The sequence below is a fragment of the Camelina sativa genome, chromosome 12 (assembly GCF_030686135.1).
Source record: "Camelina sativa cultivar CO46 ecotype springtype chromosome 12, ASM3068613v1".
NCBI lineage: Eukaryota > Viridiplantae > Streptophyta > Magnoliopsida > Brassicales > Brassicaceae > Camelina > Camelina sativa.
In genome coordinates, this window is record NC_141891.1 from 15,015,917 (window position 1) to 15,033,148 (window position 17,232).

General features: G+C 33.5%; 3 protein-coding genes and 1 non-coding gene across 5 annotated transcripts; 3 read left to right on the forward strand and 1 right to left on the reverse strand.

Moving 5' to 3' along the window:
* The first annotated feature begins 243 nt into the window (after nucleotides 1-243).
* Nucleotides 244-315, forward strand: TRNAW-CCA (transfer RNA tryptophan (anticodon CCA)). The gene has a single exon. It is a non-coding gene; the product is annotated as a tRNA-Trp (tRNA).
* An 85-nt stretch (nucleotides 316-400) lies between these two features.
* Nucleotides 401-2,253, reverse strand: LOC104731778 (uncharacterized). The gene is made up of 7 exons (XM_010451261.3): nucleotides 1,919-2,253; nucleotides 1,733-1,822; nucleotides 1,487-1,641; nucleotides 1,250-1,370; nucleotides 1,045-1,164; nucleotides 895-965; nucleotides 401-790 (listed from the first exon to the last, which is right to left on the reverse strand). Exons 1-7 carry the CDS (start codon nucleotides 2,033-2,035, stop codon nucleotides 562-564), a joined length of 903 nt encoding a protein of 300 aa, XP_010449563.2. The 5' UTR covers nucleotides 2,036-2,253; the 3' UTR covers nucleotides 401-561.
* Nucleotides 2,254-2,283: 30 nt separating this feature from the next.
* LOC104733535 (heat stress transcription factor A-1a-like) lies at nucleotides 2,284-3,951 on the forward strand. Its single transcript, XM_019234213.2, has 2 exons — nucleotides 2,284-2,571; nucleotides 2,733-3,951. The coding sequence occupies exons 1-2, from the start codon at nucleotides 2,290-2,292 to the stop codon at nucleotides 3,789-3,791; spliced, it is 1,341 nt and encodes a 446-aa protein (XP_019089758.1). The 5' UTR covers nucleotides 2,284-2,289; the 3' UTR covers nucleotides 3,792-3,951.
* LOC104731779 (carboxyl-terminal-processing peptidase 2, chloroplastic) lies at nucleotides 3,643-6,791 on the forward strand. 2 transcript variants are annotated; one of them, XM_010451262.3, is made up of 14 exons: nucleotides 3,643-3,813; nucleotides 3,972-4,133; nucleotides 4,224-4,512; nucleotides 4,609-4,758; nucleotides 4,849-4,931; nucleotides 5,021-5,229; nucleotides 5,339-5,407; nucleotides 5,483-5,601; nucleotides 5,699-5,774; nucleotides 5,857-5,898; nucleotides 5,992-6,100; nucleotides 6,193-6,290; nucleotides 6,383-6,476; nucleotides 6,605-6,791. In XM_010451262.3, exons 2-14 carry the CDS (start codon nucleotides 4,056-4,058, stop codon nucleotides 6,728-6,730), a joined length of 1,542 nt encoding a protein of 513 aa, XP_010449564.1. In that variant the 5' UTR covers nucleotides 3,643-3,813; nucleotides 3,972-4,055; the 3' UTR covers nucleotides 6,731-6,791. The 2 variants fall into 2 exon arrangements, with proteins under 2 accessions (XP_010449564.1, XP_087334121.1); XM_087477995.1 differs by lacking the exon at nucleotides 3,643-3,813 and having other exon boundaries at nucleotides 5,017-5,229.
* Nucleotides 6,792-17,232: the final 10,441 nt, after the last annotated feature.

A 17,232-nucleotide genomic window follows, 5' to 3' on the forward strand; every position in this document is an offset into this window, starting at 1 on the left:
ACGTTTGTATTAGCACCACGTGTCAAGCTTTGAACAATTTAAAAGCTTTGCTTACAGTTTTTTTTTTTAATTTGATGCAACCAACACCTACCCTTCTCAGATATTTCTCGCAAATCATAATCAGATATCAAATTATAGTGGAGATTACTGGAGAACCTTTCTTTATCACAGATTAATCACAATGAGTACAAATTAAGTCGTATTTATGACGTTATTATAATAAAATTAGAGAATAAGACATCCGGATCCGTGGCGCAATGGTAGCGCGTCTGACTCCAGATCAGAAGGTTGCGTGTTCGATTGACGTCGGGTTCAATCCCCCGAACATATAATCCGGAATTTTTTTTGTTCCTTCCTAATTTTCCTAACCGGCACGATATGCAAGTGGGGAACAGCGAAACGACAGAAAACATCTGAGCTCTAATATAATGAAACGACACGCAATCCGGCACTTTTTTCTTTCCCTTCTTAACAAACTGGTTCAGGCAAAATATACTATTGAGGTACTAAGAACAACAAGCATTACAAACAGCAGCAAATTTACGGAGTTGAGAAATTTCATCAATCAGCAGGTTCTTCAGGCTTCACAAAGAACTCTATATAAGCAATCCGACTTGGTGGTTGATACCCTGCAGATTCCACTTGTGGAGCTAAAGCTTTAGCAACCGAAACCAAGTGTTGAACTTTCAGCATTCCTCCTCTACCTATTGTCAGTTTGCTTCCTCTGTTTTCTCTCACTACGCTTCCTGGTATATTTGCTGTTGTTGCCTTCAAAAACTTGTATTTATACCTATAATCAACCAAGATCATTAGCGATTGTACATATCTGGCTACAACTCTTGATTAGTAAAAGCTTCTTTTTGATCAACTAGAATGAATTGAGTTCATTGTTACCTGTAGGAGACTTCGGTATCACAATGAAAGGCAAGGAGAAGATCTGTGTTGGCATAATACATGAAGTCTATCTGCAAAAGTGGATATGTCAAATGTAATAGCTTGATTCTTAGACGATATTTTACCAAGAAACAAGTGAGAAACACAAACCTGTAGGTCTCCATGTCCTTCTCCTCTGAAGGTAACACAAGGAGGTTCCTTTTGAAGGCTGATCTGTACACTTGATCCAGGCCACTCAAGATCATCTATTGCTTCTTTCAGCGCCGCTGACTGATACATCAACAAAACCATTAGAGAAAAAGGTCAGACTAAAACTCTTCAATGAACAGCAATACTAAACTATGTTACTACTAACCTTTACGGTAAAAGTAAGTGGTACACTTCCTGCCTGCTCAAAGTTATAGTCCCATGTGACGGTTTCTGGGATTCTCGTTCTTATCTCAGAGTAGATGCAAGCGTTTAGTGTATCCACAGATCTAACATATACACACACACACATCAGCTAACTCAATCAGTAATATTCACAAAAGTGGCAGTGAAATTAGCATCAGATATTTCTGAAATAACAAAAGCAGAGGATCATAGTACATACTTGAGAAGAAGCTCCATATCAGGACCCGGATACTTAATCTCAATAGTATTCGAATGTCCAGGTGATGAAAATGTGTTCAAGCAATCCACAAAAAGACCTAAGCTAATTCCAAATCTCGGTCTCCCTTGAGCTCCATACTCGTATTTCGTGAATAGCTTTCTCAGATTAAACCTCAAAACATTTCAGATTCCACAAACAAACATGGTGAAATCGATTTTTTTTTTAGAGGAACTGAGAAATCGATACCTCGCGTTGAAGATAAACCTTGGCTTGAAGACAACCTGATTCCTCCACGATTAATACTATTCCGTGCTCAGATAACTCCACTAAAGCATCCTGGATTCGCAGAGAGATCAGTGAAGGGACGATCGATGAAAGTAAAAAAAACCCTAGACGGAATTTTCCAAAGGAGGGAGATTAATAAAAAAAGACCTGGTGGCGTTTCCATCGGACGCAAGTGAGTGCATCGACCATTCCTTGAACATTATCGAGCTGGCAAATAAGATCCGGCGCGTCTGGATCAATCGCCGGCGACGAGGACAAGCTCATCTCTCTCTGACTCCCTCTCTCTCTCTCTCTCTCTCTCCCTCAGCTTCGCTTTCCCGCCAAAAAAGTAATGATATAATGGGCTATATTATAAAGCAGGCCCATTATTTATACAAATCCACCTCACAGTCTCCCGACACGTGTCTTCTCATTATCACAGAAGGGAACATAAAAGGGTATTATTGTAAATTACGAGTCACTTTCTCCCTTTCTTGTCGCTCTCTTTTCTCTTCTCTCTCTCTCTAATCCGTACGAGTATGGACGGTGTTGTTGCCGGCGGAGGAGCGAATAGCGGCGAGTCTGCGCCGCCGCGGAATCCTCATCCAGCGACGTTGCTTAGTGCTAACGCTTTACCACCTCCTTTCCTTAGTAAGACGTATGACATGGTGGAAGATCCGGCGACGGACGCGATTGTTTCATGGAGTCCGACGAACAATAGCTTCATCATTTGGGATCAATCGGAGTTTTCTCGTTATCTTCTACCTAAACACTTCAAACACAATAATCTCTCCAGCTTTATTCGCCAGTTGAACACCTATGTAAGTAATTTTCGCGCCCTAATTTCCCCCACGATCAACTTCTTCTTTCCATTGATTTTTGAACTCTCGGAATAATTTTGTTACCGCTTGATGCGTTAGATTAAGATTCAGTGATTCATTTGACTAAATTAAGTCTGATTCTGGTGAATTTTGATGAACAGGGTTTTAGAAAAGTGGATTCAGAACGGTATGAATTTGCGAATAAAGATTTCTTAAGAGGTCAAAAGCATCTATTGAAGAAGATAAGCAGGAAAAGATCTGCTCAGGGTGGTCATGGTGGTGGTACTAGTGATACTCAAACTCAGCAGTTGTCTCAGGGTCAAGGTTCACTGGCTGCGTTATCTTCATGTGTAGAGGTTGGGAGGTTTGGGTTAGAGGAAGAGGTTGAACAGCTTAAAAGAGACAAAAACGTTTTGATGCAGGAACTTGTTAAGCTAAGGCAGCAGCAACAAACGACAGATAATAAACTTCAGGTTATGGTTAAACGTCTTCAGGTTATGGAGCTGAGGCAACAACAGATCATGTCTTTCCTTGCTAAAGCTGTTCAGAACCCCACTTTCCTCTCTCAGTTTATACAAAAGCAGGCTGATAGTAACAATATGCATGTGACCGAGGCTAATAAGAAGCGGAGACTCAGAGAAGATACTACTGAGAATCAGAGCCATAGCCATAGCTCGGCTGCATCAGATGGACATGGACAGATTGTTAAGTACCAGCCTCTAAGAAGCGATTCAATGATGTGGAACATGATGAAAACAGATGATGAGTACCCGTTTCTTGATGGGTTCTCATCGCCAAACCGGGTATCAGGAGTCACTCTTCAAGAGGTACTGCCCACAACTTCACAAGCATATGCACCCGCAGCATCAGGGCAGCATTTGTCGTATTTACCCTCTACATCAACTCCCGTACCTGATACCGTAATGCCACAATTGACAAGAGAGAGCATCAACGACTTCCCTACAGAAAACTACATGGATACAGAGAATATTGTCTCAGAGCCATTCATCTCTCCAAGCCCGTTCGTTGACGGAATAGAAGACCCCGACATTGATGAACTGATGGATAACTGTGAATTACTTGAAGAATGTCTGGCAGAAATCCCAGTTCTTGGAGATGAAACAGCTACACTTAAGAACAGCAACGACACAAATGGTAGACATATGGATAAGTTTATAGAAGAGTTAGGTCTTGTCACATCAAAGACAGAGCAATTGTAAAGGATTATGTTTAGTATCAAATGTAAAGTCTTTCTCTACTAACATTATAGTTAGGAGTTGAGACAAAAAGTTTTTTCAAGTCTCTTTTGTATAAAAAATAAGTTGCAAATTTGTTCAGAAACCTTTCCTTGGATAATAGAAGAGTTATGTATTTATTTTATTTTATTAATTGTTATACAGTAAAGAAGAAAGTGACAACTTGTCGAATCATATTTTCGATAAGAAAAAACAGAGTTGGGAATTTCCCGGGGGAAGCTCATTTCAATGGAGGTCCTTGCGAGCTCTTCATTATCCCCAATTTTTACCAAGCCTAACAAAACAAACCCTAATTTCTCAATCCAGGTACTTTTTCTTGCATAAAGTTTGAATCTTTCATTAGTTTCTCTCCTGAAATTCCCAATTTGTGTAACAGATTTTTTTGAAGCGTTGCAGGTGAAACTGTGGGTAACTCAACCTCCAAAGATTGTGAAAGCTAGCAACTTTAGATATGGTCGAACTCGTAGTAACAAACAAAGGAGCAATGCTACAAACCCGGGATTCGTGCTCGTCTGTAATAGATTTCTGTGTGTTATCGAAAGAAACGATCGTAGGAAACTATCTGGGAAGGTTATGATGAAATCTTCAGTCAATTTCAGACAGAATCTGTCTGCTGCATTAGTTCGGCTAGTTTCTGTGCTGCTCGTCTCTTCCATTTCTGTTGTTACCACTGATTCACCATCATGTAAGTTTCTGTTTCTACATGATTGAGAAACCATGTCAAAACAAACTGAGGAATGCAATTTGATTTCATCTGTCTGGCTTTTTTTCTTTCTCTAAGGGGGTCTTAGTGAAGAGAATCTTCTCTTCCTTGAGGCTTGGAGAACAATTGATCGTGCATATATAGATAAAACCTTCAATGGACAAAGCTGGTTTCGTTACAGAGAGACTGCTTTACGAAATGAGCCTATGAACAATCGAGAAGAGACATGTATGTGTTAATCTTTTGACAAATGCTTCATTAACCTTTTACAATATTAGTACAATTTGCTTCTGATTTTGGTGTTTGTTTGTGTTTTAGACATGGCTATCAAGAAAATGGTTGCAACACTAGATGATCCTTTTACTCGATTCTTGGAGCCTGGAAAGTTTAAGAGTTTGCGGGTAAGAACATTTGAAAAATAGGCTTGTCCTGAATCTAGCAAATAGATTGTATGTAAGATTTAGTAATGAAATGGTTTGGTTGAAGGCAGTCAGGGACTCAAGGTGCGGTTACGGGTGTTGGACTGTCGATAGGTTACCCTGCTGCATCAGATGGCTCACCGGCTGGACTTGTTGTTATATCAGCTGCTCCAGGAGGTCCTGCAAGCAGGGCGGGAATCTCACCCGGCGATGTTATTCAAGAAATTGATAAGACAACCACACAACCTATGACCATATACGATGCTGCACAGATGTTGCAGTGAGTTTACATCTCCATCTTTCCTTTACTTTGAAAAACCTGACTGTGACGAGATAATGATTCTGAAGTTAGAAATGAGGAAACTTTTCGTGCTTTGGTTGAAATGCAGGGGACCTGAAGGAAGCACAGTGGAGCTAGCGATCCGCAGTGGACCTGAAACGAGACTTTTAACTTTGACGTACTTTTCTCATTTTCCTACATTTATCTTCTTTTTCCACGTTCATTGAGTAACTAAGATTGTTGTTTATTACAGGCGAGAGCGGGTTTCTGTGAATCCAGTTAAGTCAAGATTATGTGAACTTCCTGGTTCTGGGAGTAATTCCCCTAAGATAGGGTATATCAAGCTAACAACATTCAATCAAAATGCTTCTAGTATGTATTCTTTGGCATTACTGTTTCCTTCTTACAATTTTGTCTACTCTCTCTGGTTTATTACGTATCTCTTAAAGTCAGAACACTTTTTTTGTAGGTGCGGTAAGGGAAGCAATTGAAACCTTGAGAGGCAACAATGTAAATGCATTCGTCTTGGACCTTCGAGACAATAGGTGATGACTATTGAAAAACTCCTTGTTGTTTCTGCAATAGCCTTTCTTAAACAGTTGGTATTCTTTTTCTTTCTTGTTGCAGTGGAGGTTCTTTCCCAGAAGGAATTGAGATTGCTAAATTTTGGTATAACCTTATAAACTGTTACATCCAACAAATCAGAAATTTTCAAGATCCACAGCTAATATAATAGAAACTTGCAACTGTTGCTGTCCACAGGTTAGATAAAGGAGTGATTGTGTATATTTGTGATAGTCGAGGTGTTAGAGATATATATGATACTGATGGAAGCAATGCTATTGCAACCTCTGAGCCTCTTGCCGTTCTCGTACGAGCTTCCATCCTTCCTTTCCTTAAATCTAGTCCTTATTGTAAATGCCATGGAATATTTAGTTCTCACACATTCTTTCTCTTATCCAGGTTAACAAGGGCACCGCAAGTGCCAGTGAGATATTAGCGGGCGCATTGAAAGATAACAAACGTGCTCTTGTTTATGGAGAACCAACTTATGGAAAAGGGTAAACAAAAGGCGTGATTTTTATTCTTCTTCTTCTTCTTCTCAGTTACTGACTCTTTGTAATATTCTTGAGACTTTGAACACATTTTGCAGGAAGATACAGTCAGTTTTTGAGCTTTCTGATGGTTCAGGCTTGGCAGTAACAGTTGCTCGATATGAAACACCAGCTCACACAGATATAGACAAGGTCTGAAACTACTTTCTTCCACATATTATGATGTAGTATTAGTGACTCCCTCTGTGTCTACACTACACTACATGCAAACATGTTCTTACAGTCTGTTCTTTTTCTACTCGTTGCTGGTTTTTGAATAGGTCGGTGTTACGCCTGATCATCCATTGCCAAAGTCGTTTCCAAAAGATGAAGAGGCGTTCTGTGGATGCCTCAAGGATCCTACAGCTGCTTGTTATCTCAATCAAGGCCTGCTATTTTCTAGATGATTAATTTTGATTGGTTCAAACTTTGTTCTGAATATCATATGAGTGAAATTCATTGACTCAACTGTTGCATTCTTTTGAAGATTCACATAGCTTCATGTTTAACTAATCGAAATCAGGAATTTCACATTTAAGCACAAACAGAGGATTTTCCCTTCATCATTCAATCGGATCTGCAACAAGTCAATAGAGAAAGCAACAGCACTCTCTCACAGAACCAACAGTCAGACACGTTCAAAACCAAACTGATACCGAAACCAAACCAAAATGCTCTATGCGCGAGGCTAGAATGCCATAAAATGAAAGAAATTAATCCCATCCGAGTCCGAGTTTACCCCTTGCACTTCGTGCCATTTTTTAATCTATATGCCATTGAAAATGCATTTCCCAAAAATATCCTTAATGAATAGTACAACTAGTACAACTAAATGATAATAGAACAACTGGTACAAAAGATATTATAACACGACAATTAATACAAATGGTACAATTTCGATATAATAGAACCAACGGTACAACTGAGATATAATAGGACAACTAGGTACAAGCGAGTGATAAATAGGACAACTGGTACAACCAAGAAATAATAGGACAACAGGTACAACCAAGATATAAATAGGACAACTGGTACAACCAAGACATAATAGGACAACTGGTACAAAATAGTACAAATGTTGCCGACGCAACTTTTACAATTCTAAACCCTAGCGCCGCGAGACTCACTAATTCGTTTCTTCTTGCTTCATTCACTGTTGTTATCGCCGATTCTTTGCTGTCAGCCTTCCACTACTCCTCCGTCGTCAACCTTCCACTACACCGCTTCCTCCAGCGTCAACCTTCACTACTCCTCTTCACTGCTTCCTCATCTTCTATTAACAGATCCATCGCAAAATCCAACAAGTCTTCTTTCACCGGATCTGAAGCCAAAACAGATCCATCAGCGACTAGGATTTTATCACCTTTCTTCACTCATTCGTTCGATTTCACATTCATCTCTCTTGATTTCGTCATCTTCTTCTTTGTTTTAGATCTGATTTTGTTTCAGTTGGTGAAAAAACGTGTTTTAAGTCATTAGGTTAAATGAATAGAATAAGGAGTTTTTGGTCTTTTCTGTATTTTCTGATTTAAAATAAATTAAAAAATAAATTAAAAATAAAACGCTGGCATTCTAGCTCTTTCTTTTACAAATTATGGTTTTCAAGACATTGATTCCTATATTAAGGGATTTAATTCTCTTGTGCCCTTTGACCAAAAAAACATTTCTCAAATCTCCTCCTTATCAGATTTATCTTATTTTCTGTTTTCCTTTTAATCAGAAAATTACAAAACTACCTTGTAACCCTTAAGACTTATCAATATTTACTGATCCAACCACTACTTTTTCGGATCCTCCACCCAAATCTAATTACCAATGGATCTACAATCTACTTTAGTCTAATTATATTTTATACAGATCTAAAACTCTAAAACTTCATCTTTCTCTTTTTTTTTTTCTTCTATTTGTTCTTATTTTCTCTTTGTTCTACACTTCTACTTCTCCAAAATCTTCTTCGTTTTTTCCGTAATCAATTTTCGTCATACTCTTTGACAATCAAACATCATCGAAATTAAAAACTATCAAAAAAAAATTTGATTGTAAATTTAGAGTTTGTGAAAAGAGATTTGGTACTGCAAAAATTCAGGAAGACACCAAGGATTTCACATGAATGAAACTTGATGTTTAAATTAAAAATTGAATTCCCTCCCATACATAGTAGTATCTTTGTGTATGATGTAGTGTGAGACGAATTATTTACAAAAAAATGGATCTCATAAGTACAACTGGATTTTGTACGTACAACTGAGACTATTTCGGTACAACTAGAACTCTTATGTACAACTGAGACACAATGTGGCCTATGAAACTAAAATTGATGAAATTTTAAATAAATGAATTTAGTTATTGAAGAATTTAAATTTATATTAAAATGAAACATGTGTCACATGTAAATAAAATAAATAATATACTACTTTGCCTAACACATGAAACCGCAAAAGAAAAACATGCTTAAAAAAAGTTAGATATTGATAAAAACATATAACTTTTTTCATTTATGATTAAAGAAAAACATGCGCAAAATTACCGAACAATTTTTTCCAATTGTACTTATGATATTCGGTAATTAAAGTACAATTACTATACTTACATATCAATATATTTGTTAAAATATGTTATTTGTTTGTTTCTCATAATAATGTAGTGATTAATTACAAAGTAATCATAAATGTATAAGGTAGTTGAAGTAAAAATATGAGAATAAGATAGATACTAATATAAATTTGAATAATTTAGATTTTAATCCCCGAAATATGATTTTTTTATAGTTACTAATATAAAAATGAATACTATACAACAAATATTATTTTGTATTTTTGGTTTGCTAATAAACTTAGTTGTAACAGTTGCACATAGTTGTACCATGATGGAACAATTGTGTTTCAAATAATTACATAATCATTCTGAAGTCACATATAAAAGTGTTCCACTATTGTTTTGCTCACACCCTTAATTTATCATTACTAATTAAAATTGATTTTGGTATGAATATGTTGTTTTGCAAAGTTGTGTTTATTCGAATATTCGTATCTTTTGAAATTTATATATACTAGATTAGGACCCGCCGTGGTACGGGTTTTTAATTTGTCAAATAAAATTAAATTCAAAAAAAATATATTAATAATTTATTATAAATAAAGTTAATTTTAAGAAGTATATATATAATTTTCCGCTAGAGGAAAAAAAATTTCATTTTTTTGTCTTAATACACTTAATTTCATTAAATTGTAAAATCTAAATCCTAATCCTTATTTATAAACCCAAATCGACATATAATTTTGTTTAACTGTAAAATCTAAACTATAATCCTCTTTTATAAATTCAAACCAATATATAACCTCATAACTTTAAAGGTGATTATATTACAACATGTCATGTGTTTAATTTTATTAAAATTTTAAGATTTTATATTGGACAAATTTAATTTTATTGGACAATTTTAGAACCACACGTTGTGTTTTGCTATAAATGAACTATAATGTAATTTTTTAATACCAAATAGACCTAAGTGATACAATCATTTGGATTTCGTGATTGTTTCGTTAATAATTATTTGACTAACATATAAGTCAATAATTATCTTATATGTTAACTGATAACATATTATTCTAATTTTGAGCAGTAGATTTTAGGGATATTCTCAAAAATGCCCCTTTTTCCATACCCCTTTTTAAAAATACCCCTTCATGTTGACCATTTTTAAAACTACCCCTCTTTATATACAAAATGACCAAATTACCCTTTTTTGAGTGACAGCAAGAATGTACAGTCATCAAAATCGAAAATATTTTCCCGCAAAAAAAATTTCCCGCCAAAATCTTTTTTCCCGCCAAAAAAATTTCCCGCCAAAATTTTTTTTCCCGCCAAAATCGAAATTTTTTCCCGCCAAAAAAAAAATTTCCCGCCAAAATCGAAAATTTTTCCCGCCAAAAATATTGAAATTTATACCTTTTAAAAACATTGTAAACGCTGTTAAAAAACTTTTAAAAGTGTTTACAAGGTTTTTAAAAGGTTTTTAAGCACATTGTAAACGCTTTTAAAAACCTTGTAAATGCTTTTAAAAAGCTTGTAAATGCTTTTAAAAGGTTTTTAAACACCTTGTAAACGCTTTTAAAAAGTTTTTAAAAGCGTTTACAAGGTGTTTAAAAACCTTTTAAAACCCTTTTAAAAATCTTATAAAAACTTTTACAAGGTTTTTAAAAACATTGTAAAAGCGTTTACAAGGTGTTTAAAAACCTTTTAAATTTTTTTTTAAAAACTATTTGAAAACGTTTTAAAAACCTTTTAAAAATCTTGTAAAAGCGTTTACAAGTTGTTTAAAAAACCTTTTAAAACTCTTTAAAAAATCTTGTAAATGCTTTTACAAGGTGTTTATAAGGTTTTTATAAGGTTTTATAAGGTAGAAACCTTGTAAAACCTTTTAAAAACCTTGTAAATTTTTTTTGGCGGGAAAAATTTTGGCGGAAAATTTTATTTGTCGAAATTTTTTATCAAAATTTTTTTTGTCAAAAAATTTTTGGCGGAAAATTTTTTCGAAAAATTTTTGGCGGGAAAATCTGTCGGAAATTTTTTGGCGGGAAAATTTTGTTTTTCTTTTTATTGAATAAAATAATTTTTATCTAAGGGTAAAATGGTCATTAAAAATTAAAAGAGGGCAAAAATAAAAATGGCTAGAAAAGATGGTATTTTTGAAAAGTGGTATATCAAAAAGGGCATTTTTAACAAATTCTCTAGATTTTATATATAATTTTAAACCAATCAATACATAAATAATGCACAAATCACTAAAAAGATAAGAATGGCTTACCCCTAATCATACATATATTTATACTCTACAATTATATGTAATATACTAATTATATTATATTTATTTTTTTCAACCATTTACACGAAAGAAATAATATTTCTTTAGTAAGAAAATTTGAGTTAGATTTCTTCATAAGTAAGCAAATTTTTATTGTTACTGTAGTTTTGTTGCAATTGCATCACATACATTATTGTACAAATTCGCTCTAAGTTTTTTCTGTTTATACAGATAAAAATTCATATGTTCTTGTTCGATAGCAATATATGCATCAACCACATATTGATGGAAAAGACGGCCTGAACGTATTATTGTTCCTGGAGATGTCAATCTTGCATGTATTTGGTATGCATAATACTCTCGCATTGTGACATATGACCTCTTCGTAGTATATCCTTTTCTATATGGAATGATTTTTTTCCATATAACCTTGTTCACCATATGGAAATAATAAAGGATATTGTAGAGACATATAAGATGTATGTAAAAAACTGACGTATTGTGGTTTGTCCATTTTAGGATGCACTATTATATCTCTCTCACAATTTGGAATAGACATGTCACCCACAATAGGTCCAGCAATCTCATCTCCTTGTGGATGGTCAAACTCTCTACCGCATTCGTTATTTTTGATTAATCTAATTGAGTATTCTTCAGTTGTTCCAGATTCGTTTCTATCTCTAGCTATTCTGAACACTTAAGCTAACTAGTTGTATTCGTCAAGCATTTTAATCAATCCGATGAGAATACTTTCATTCAACTCATTATTTTTTCCTTTGGCAAGTGCATTGAGACGGTTTTGAAGTTCATGAGCAGTATCATATATATATATATATATAGTTGCGCAAAACGTGGTGGATCTCCTTTGCCTGGTAGTAGAGATCCAATTTTGTGGTAATTCTGACCATACATACGAAAAGTGAAATGACCATTTCCTGAACTGATATCGTAATCAATTTTTCCACCCATTGATGTAAAAGCAAGCATTGAATTATATGCTTGTATGTTGTTGTGAAATTGCATCCTACTATCCCCTATATAATAAAACGGAAATACACAACTTTTTTTGTAGACTATATAATTTTTATAAGTTGGTTACAAAATAGGTTATAGATTAAATATAGGTTGGTTACAAAAAAAGGTTATAGATTAATTGGTCAATCCGTGGGCTATATGAATACACTTAAAAATATTCCAAAGAATCCTCTTAATGAGAATATTTCAATGATTTATACAATTTTCAAAATAAAATCTTTAGTATTCCATGTATTGTTACAAAATATATACGGTTAGGCATAAAAATATACGGTTAGGCGTAAAAAAGTATAAAATATTGATAATTTATCACACTTAACCGTGATTTGTGAGATCTTATTGCAGCTAAAAATAAAATCTTACCTAACCACGGGTCATATTAAACTTTCACCAAACATGTTCAAATTTTAAAATAAAAACAAATAACAAACATAACCTTTTTTTTTAATTACTAAGGGTTCCGGGCCTAGGCCCGTACATCCTCTCGGGCCAGGGGCCACGGTCCCCTTCCAAGCGCCGTCCCTCGAACCAGCGACCTCTAGACTTTGCCAGAGAGTCTTTACCAATTGAGCTATCAACGCTTGGTCAAACATAACCATTTCTCATACATAAAATTACAAATTAACAATATAAAACATACAAAATAGGTGTTTTTTTTTCAAGCCATCATATTTAGCATATGATTTTATTGCATAATATTTTATCCAAAAAAACTTTTAACAATCATAAATTATATTTTATTCTAAAATTATAATATAAATAAAAATAACAATACATTTTTATAAAATAACATGATTTTTAACGTAATTTTATTAATTTAATAATTATTATAATTAAAGATATTGAACAACATAATATAGGATAGAATTGTTATCTCGTGACATTTTATTCCAGAGACATCTTCGTTTTTGGTTTAGAGCGTGATTATCTTGATTGTTATCAATACATACTCTATTAGATGGATTGCCATCAAAAATATATTCAAGTTTCCTTTTTATGTTAGATTCCCTAGCAAGATATTTGTGGTTAAATTTGATGGGTTCGAATGTTTGCTAGTTTAACTTCTTTTGATTGTTTGTAATAAATCCTGAAATATATGTTTTTGTTAGATGAAAGTTTCTAGAAAAAAGGGGGAAAAGTTAAAAAGTTGAAGTTGTTACCATTTTCTTAGTTGCATAGTTGTAAGCTGGGATCCCTATATTTGTAAAATAATATTAGTCAATTATGGAGAAATATGTATGTGAAGCTGAATATGAGTTTTATACTTACGCATTGATTTAGTTTGTCCACCAATGCCTGAAGTGTAGCTAGTTTCAGCCGCATATGAGGTTCATCGGTAAACGCTTTCTCCATCATAACAATCTGATCATTATTCATAATGGTTCTATTCCTTTTTTTGGCTGATTTTTTGTTTCCATCTGTAGTGCTCATGTTTGAATACTCTAATTAAGTTTGATACATTGGAATGACCTCTTCCTCTCTCTGTATATATGACAAAAATATGAGAGAATACATATCTTTATATATAATTTTTTTTCTGTTAAGATTAGGCCAAGAAATTCAATATAACGTAGGATTGTTTTTGTATAAGTTTAACTATTGTAGAATTTTTAGGATTTTTCTACATGTATCTTTATTGTTAAATTATTTGTATGGATTTGTTTTGTTTAGACGATTCCTTTTTCTTTAGAATTATAAAATTTTATAATTTACAACATAATAATAAGATTTTATTAATATTTTACTAATTTACAACATTATAAGATTATGACACATGTCGCAAATTATGAGTTAGTAACTTTTGAAACCATACTTTATATAATAAGATTCTTTTCCTTTTAGGATTAGGCCAAAGAATTTGATATAACGTAGGATTGTTTTGTATAAGTTTAATTATTATAGAATTTTTAGGATTTTCTTTAGGATAACTACGTGTATCTTTATTGTAAAATTATCTGTATGATTTCTTTTATGTTTCTGAATTATGGATTTTTTTTTGTTTGGACAATTTATTTTTCTTAGAATTACAAAATTGTACAATTTACAACATAATAATAAGATTTATTATTATAATCTTATTATTTTAATAATCTACAACATAATAAGATTTTGACACATGTCGAAATCTTATGAATTAGTAACTTTTGAAACCATACTTTATATAATAAGATAATAAATAATAATTGCAAATATTCTCCTTATTAATTGCACATATTTTCCTATTGAAATTAGTAATTTAATAGATAACTTTCCTATTAGAATTAGTGGTATAATTAGTTGCGTACTTCAATTAGTGGTTGCAATTGCACATTATCACCTTTTTCAGCTATAAATGGAGATGTTTAGAAGAAGTTTTTTACATTGCAACACAAACAAAAGTCTTTCACAATATCGCATTTTTATAATTTTGTCATCTTTTTCTTTCTTTTTTTTGAAATTGTTGTGAGAAAAAATGGATAATTTTGTAAACACTATGAAAGAGCTGGAACGTAAGAAAAAAAGAGAAGTTAGTGAAGTTGGAAGAGACCCGAAAGAAGCTCAACGATCACGAAGTGAAAATGAAAGAACTCCTCGAGAAGAAGGAAGCCCCAAAGAAGTAACCGAGATATTGATCTTCAGGGCGAGTGAAATAAATGAGAAATTTAAGTTCAGGGAGACTTTCTTGTAAGTAAAATAATTGAGAAATTGTTGTCTCTAAAGTCTGATGAATTTTATATCCCTATAATATATATTCATGTTTGGTTCTGCATTTCTTCTCTTCTTGTTCCTTATCAGTGACACACTCTATAATTGAAACATATATTCTCATTTCTTGATCGTTTATCGAGTTCTTGGGAAATACCCATAAAAGATTTGTCTCAATCGCAATCAGAAGTTTAACTCTAGAAGTGTTTAATATTCTAGCTATATATGTTTAATCCTACAATTTATTACAAATTAAAGAAGATTAAAATAACCGACGATGAAATGAATTGGGGATAAAAACAAAACACTACTATTTTTTCTTTCCTTTCCTTAATGTCCATTGAAAACTTCAAATTCTTTACTAAAAGAAAATGAACTTGTGTAAGCAAAATATTGACAGTAGATCCAAACCTTTGTCTTTGTCTTTGTCTTTGTCTTTGTCTTTGTCTTTGTCTTTATTCTTTACTAAAAGAAAATGAACCTTTATCTTTTTCTTTAACAGAATTAAGTAATCAACTTATTTGTAAGCAATTATATTCACCATATGTAAGCAATTTATTTGTGTAATTAACTTGGCAATTTTTGTAATCAACTTATTTGTAAGTTAATTACAAATAAATTAATTAACTTGGCATTTTACACACACAAAATTCTTCCACCATATTTAAGTAATTAACTTATTTGTAAGCAATTTTCTAAGTTAAAAATATGTAAGCATTTATATTCACCATATCACCTTTTTCAATAGAGATGCATGCATGCATGCTTAGAAGAGGGTTAACATCCCAACACATTACATTACGTCGAAACCCCCACATGGGCATATATTGCTTAAATTTACATTCGTTGACCAAATTAATTAAACTTATAATAACGAAATGTGCTGAATTCAAAGGTCTGTTTTAGTTAAGTTCTCTTGTGCTGAATCTCTTTCCAGTGATGCTTTATTTAAGCTTTCTTAGCTGAATTTTTATACAATCTGTGTAGTTCAATCTTGATAAGAAGCTGTGTCTTCTTGTAGTTCCTGAAAACTGAAACCTTGATAGATTTGATTATATCTGTTCTGTACAACTATATAAATCAAGTTTTATGAAAGTGTATTGTTTTCATATCAATCTGTTTAGTTGATGACCTCGTGAATGAATGATTGAAACCCCCGTAATAATGATTGATTGCAGCAAGCATATTTCAAATGTGCGTACGAGTGCTTTGACAGAAGTAGGAAGCAAGAGGAGATAGCCAACCGTGTTGAGCGCTGCAGTCATCCAGTTGTCAATGCTCAACAGCATTTCGAAGGCGAAATGGCTCAGTTTCAGGTTAATATGCTTTTCAAAAACTCACAAAGACTGCATACTTTCTTTTGCTCTGTACTGACAAACTTGCAATTGTTATTTGATGCAGGAAAGGATGAACAGATCTCTCATGGTCTGTCAAGACAAATTTGAGGCTGCAAAGCTCCATCAGAACAGAGTTGATGCCGTCAGAGCTATGGAGGGTTGTGTGAACAGATCCACTCAGGATAATCTCGATACATTGCCTCATATTTGTTAGTTTGTAATTGAGTTTGGTCTTATGATGTTTTATAATCAAAGAATTAATGTGTCTGTAGTTAGTGAAGAAGTGTGTATACAGGGGTGTGTTATTAAATATGTCCACTACACGAAAACACGGCGTTTGGGACTACTTTTTGTGACTGAATTTATAGTCGCAAACTTTTGTGACTACTTTGTGACACTTTTGCCATGGACTAACGATGACGAATACAATGGACGTAAAACAGTCGCAAATTTACGACGACTAACTGTAGTCGCTAACTCGTTGCTATTATGCGACTACTTTGGGACATTTTATCGAGAAAAAATAGAGCGTCGCAAAATAATCGCAATTTATGACAAACTATAAACTGAAGATTAAGTCAGTAAAGTTAGTCGCAAAGCTGTCTTCAAATCACGACGTATTTGCCACTTTTGTTTTGCTTTTAATTTTATTGTCACAAATCAGTCGGTGACTATGTCGGTAAAAAACGTGGTAAATGTGGTAGTGTGGGTTTGTACTGAACTTTTGTGACCCTTTTTGAGTCTCGATTACGTGGTAAAACAGTGACAAATGCGTTGTTATTTGCGACACATAGGTTCGTTGTTGCAAAAGAGTCGCAAAGCAATCGCAAAGCAGTCACTTATTGATGTCGGCAAAAAACGTGATAAATGTTTCAGTTTGCGTTTGTATTGAGCTGTTTCGAGCTTTAATTTGTCTCAATTATGTAGTTTTTAGTGACAAAGGAGTCCTTATTTGCGACTGTTTTTACTGGAGTGCAAAGTAGTCGCAAAATTTATACTATATATAACGGATCACTCTCACCATTCCATTCATATCACTCTCATTCAT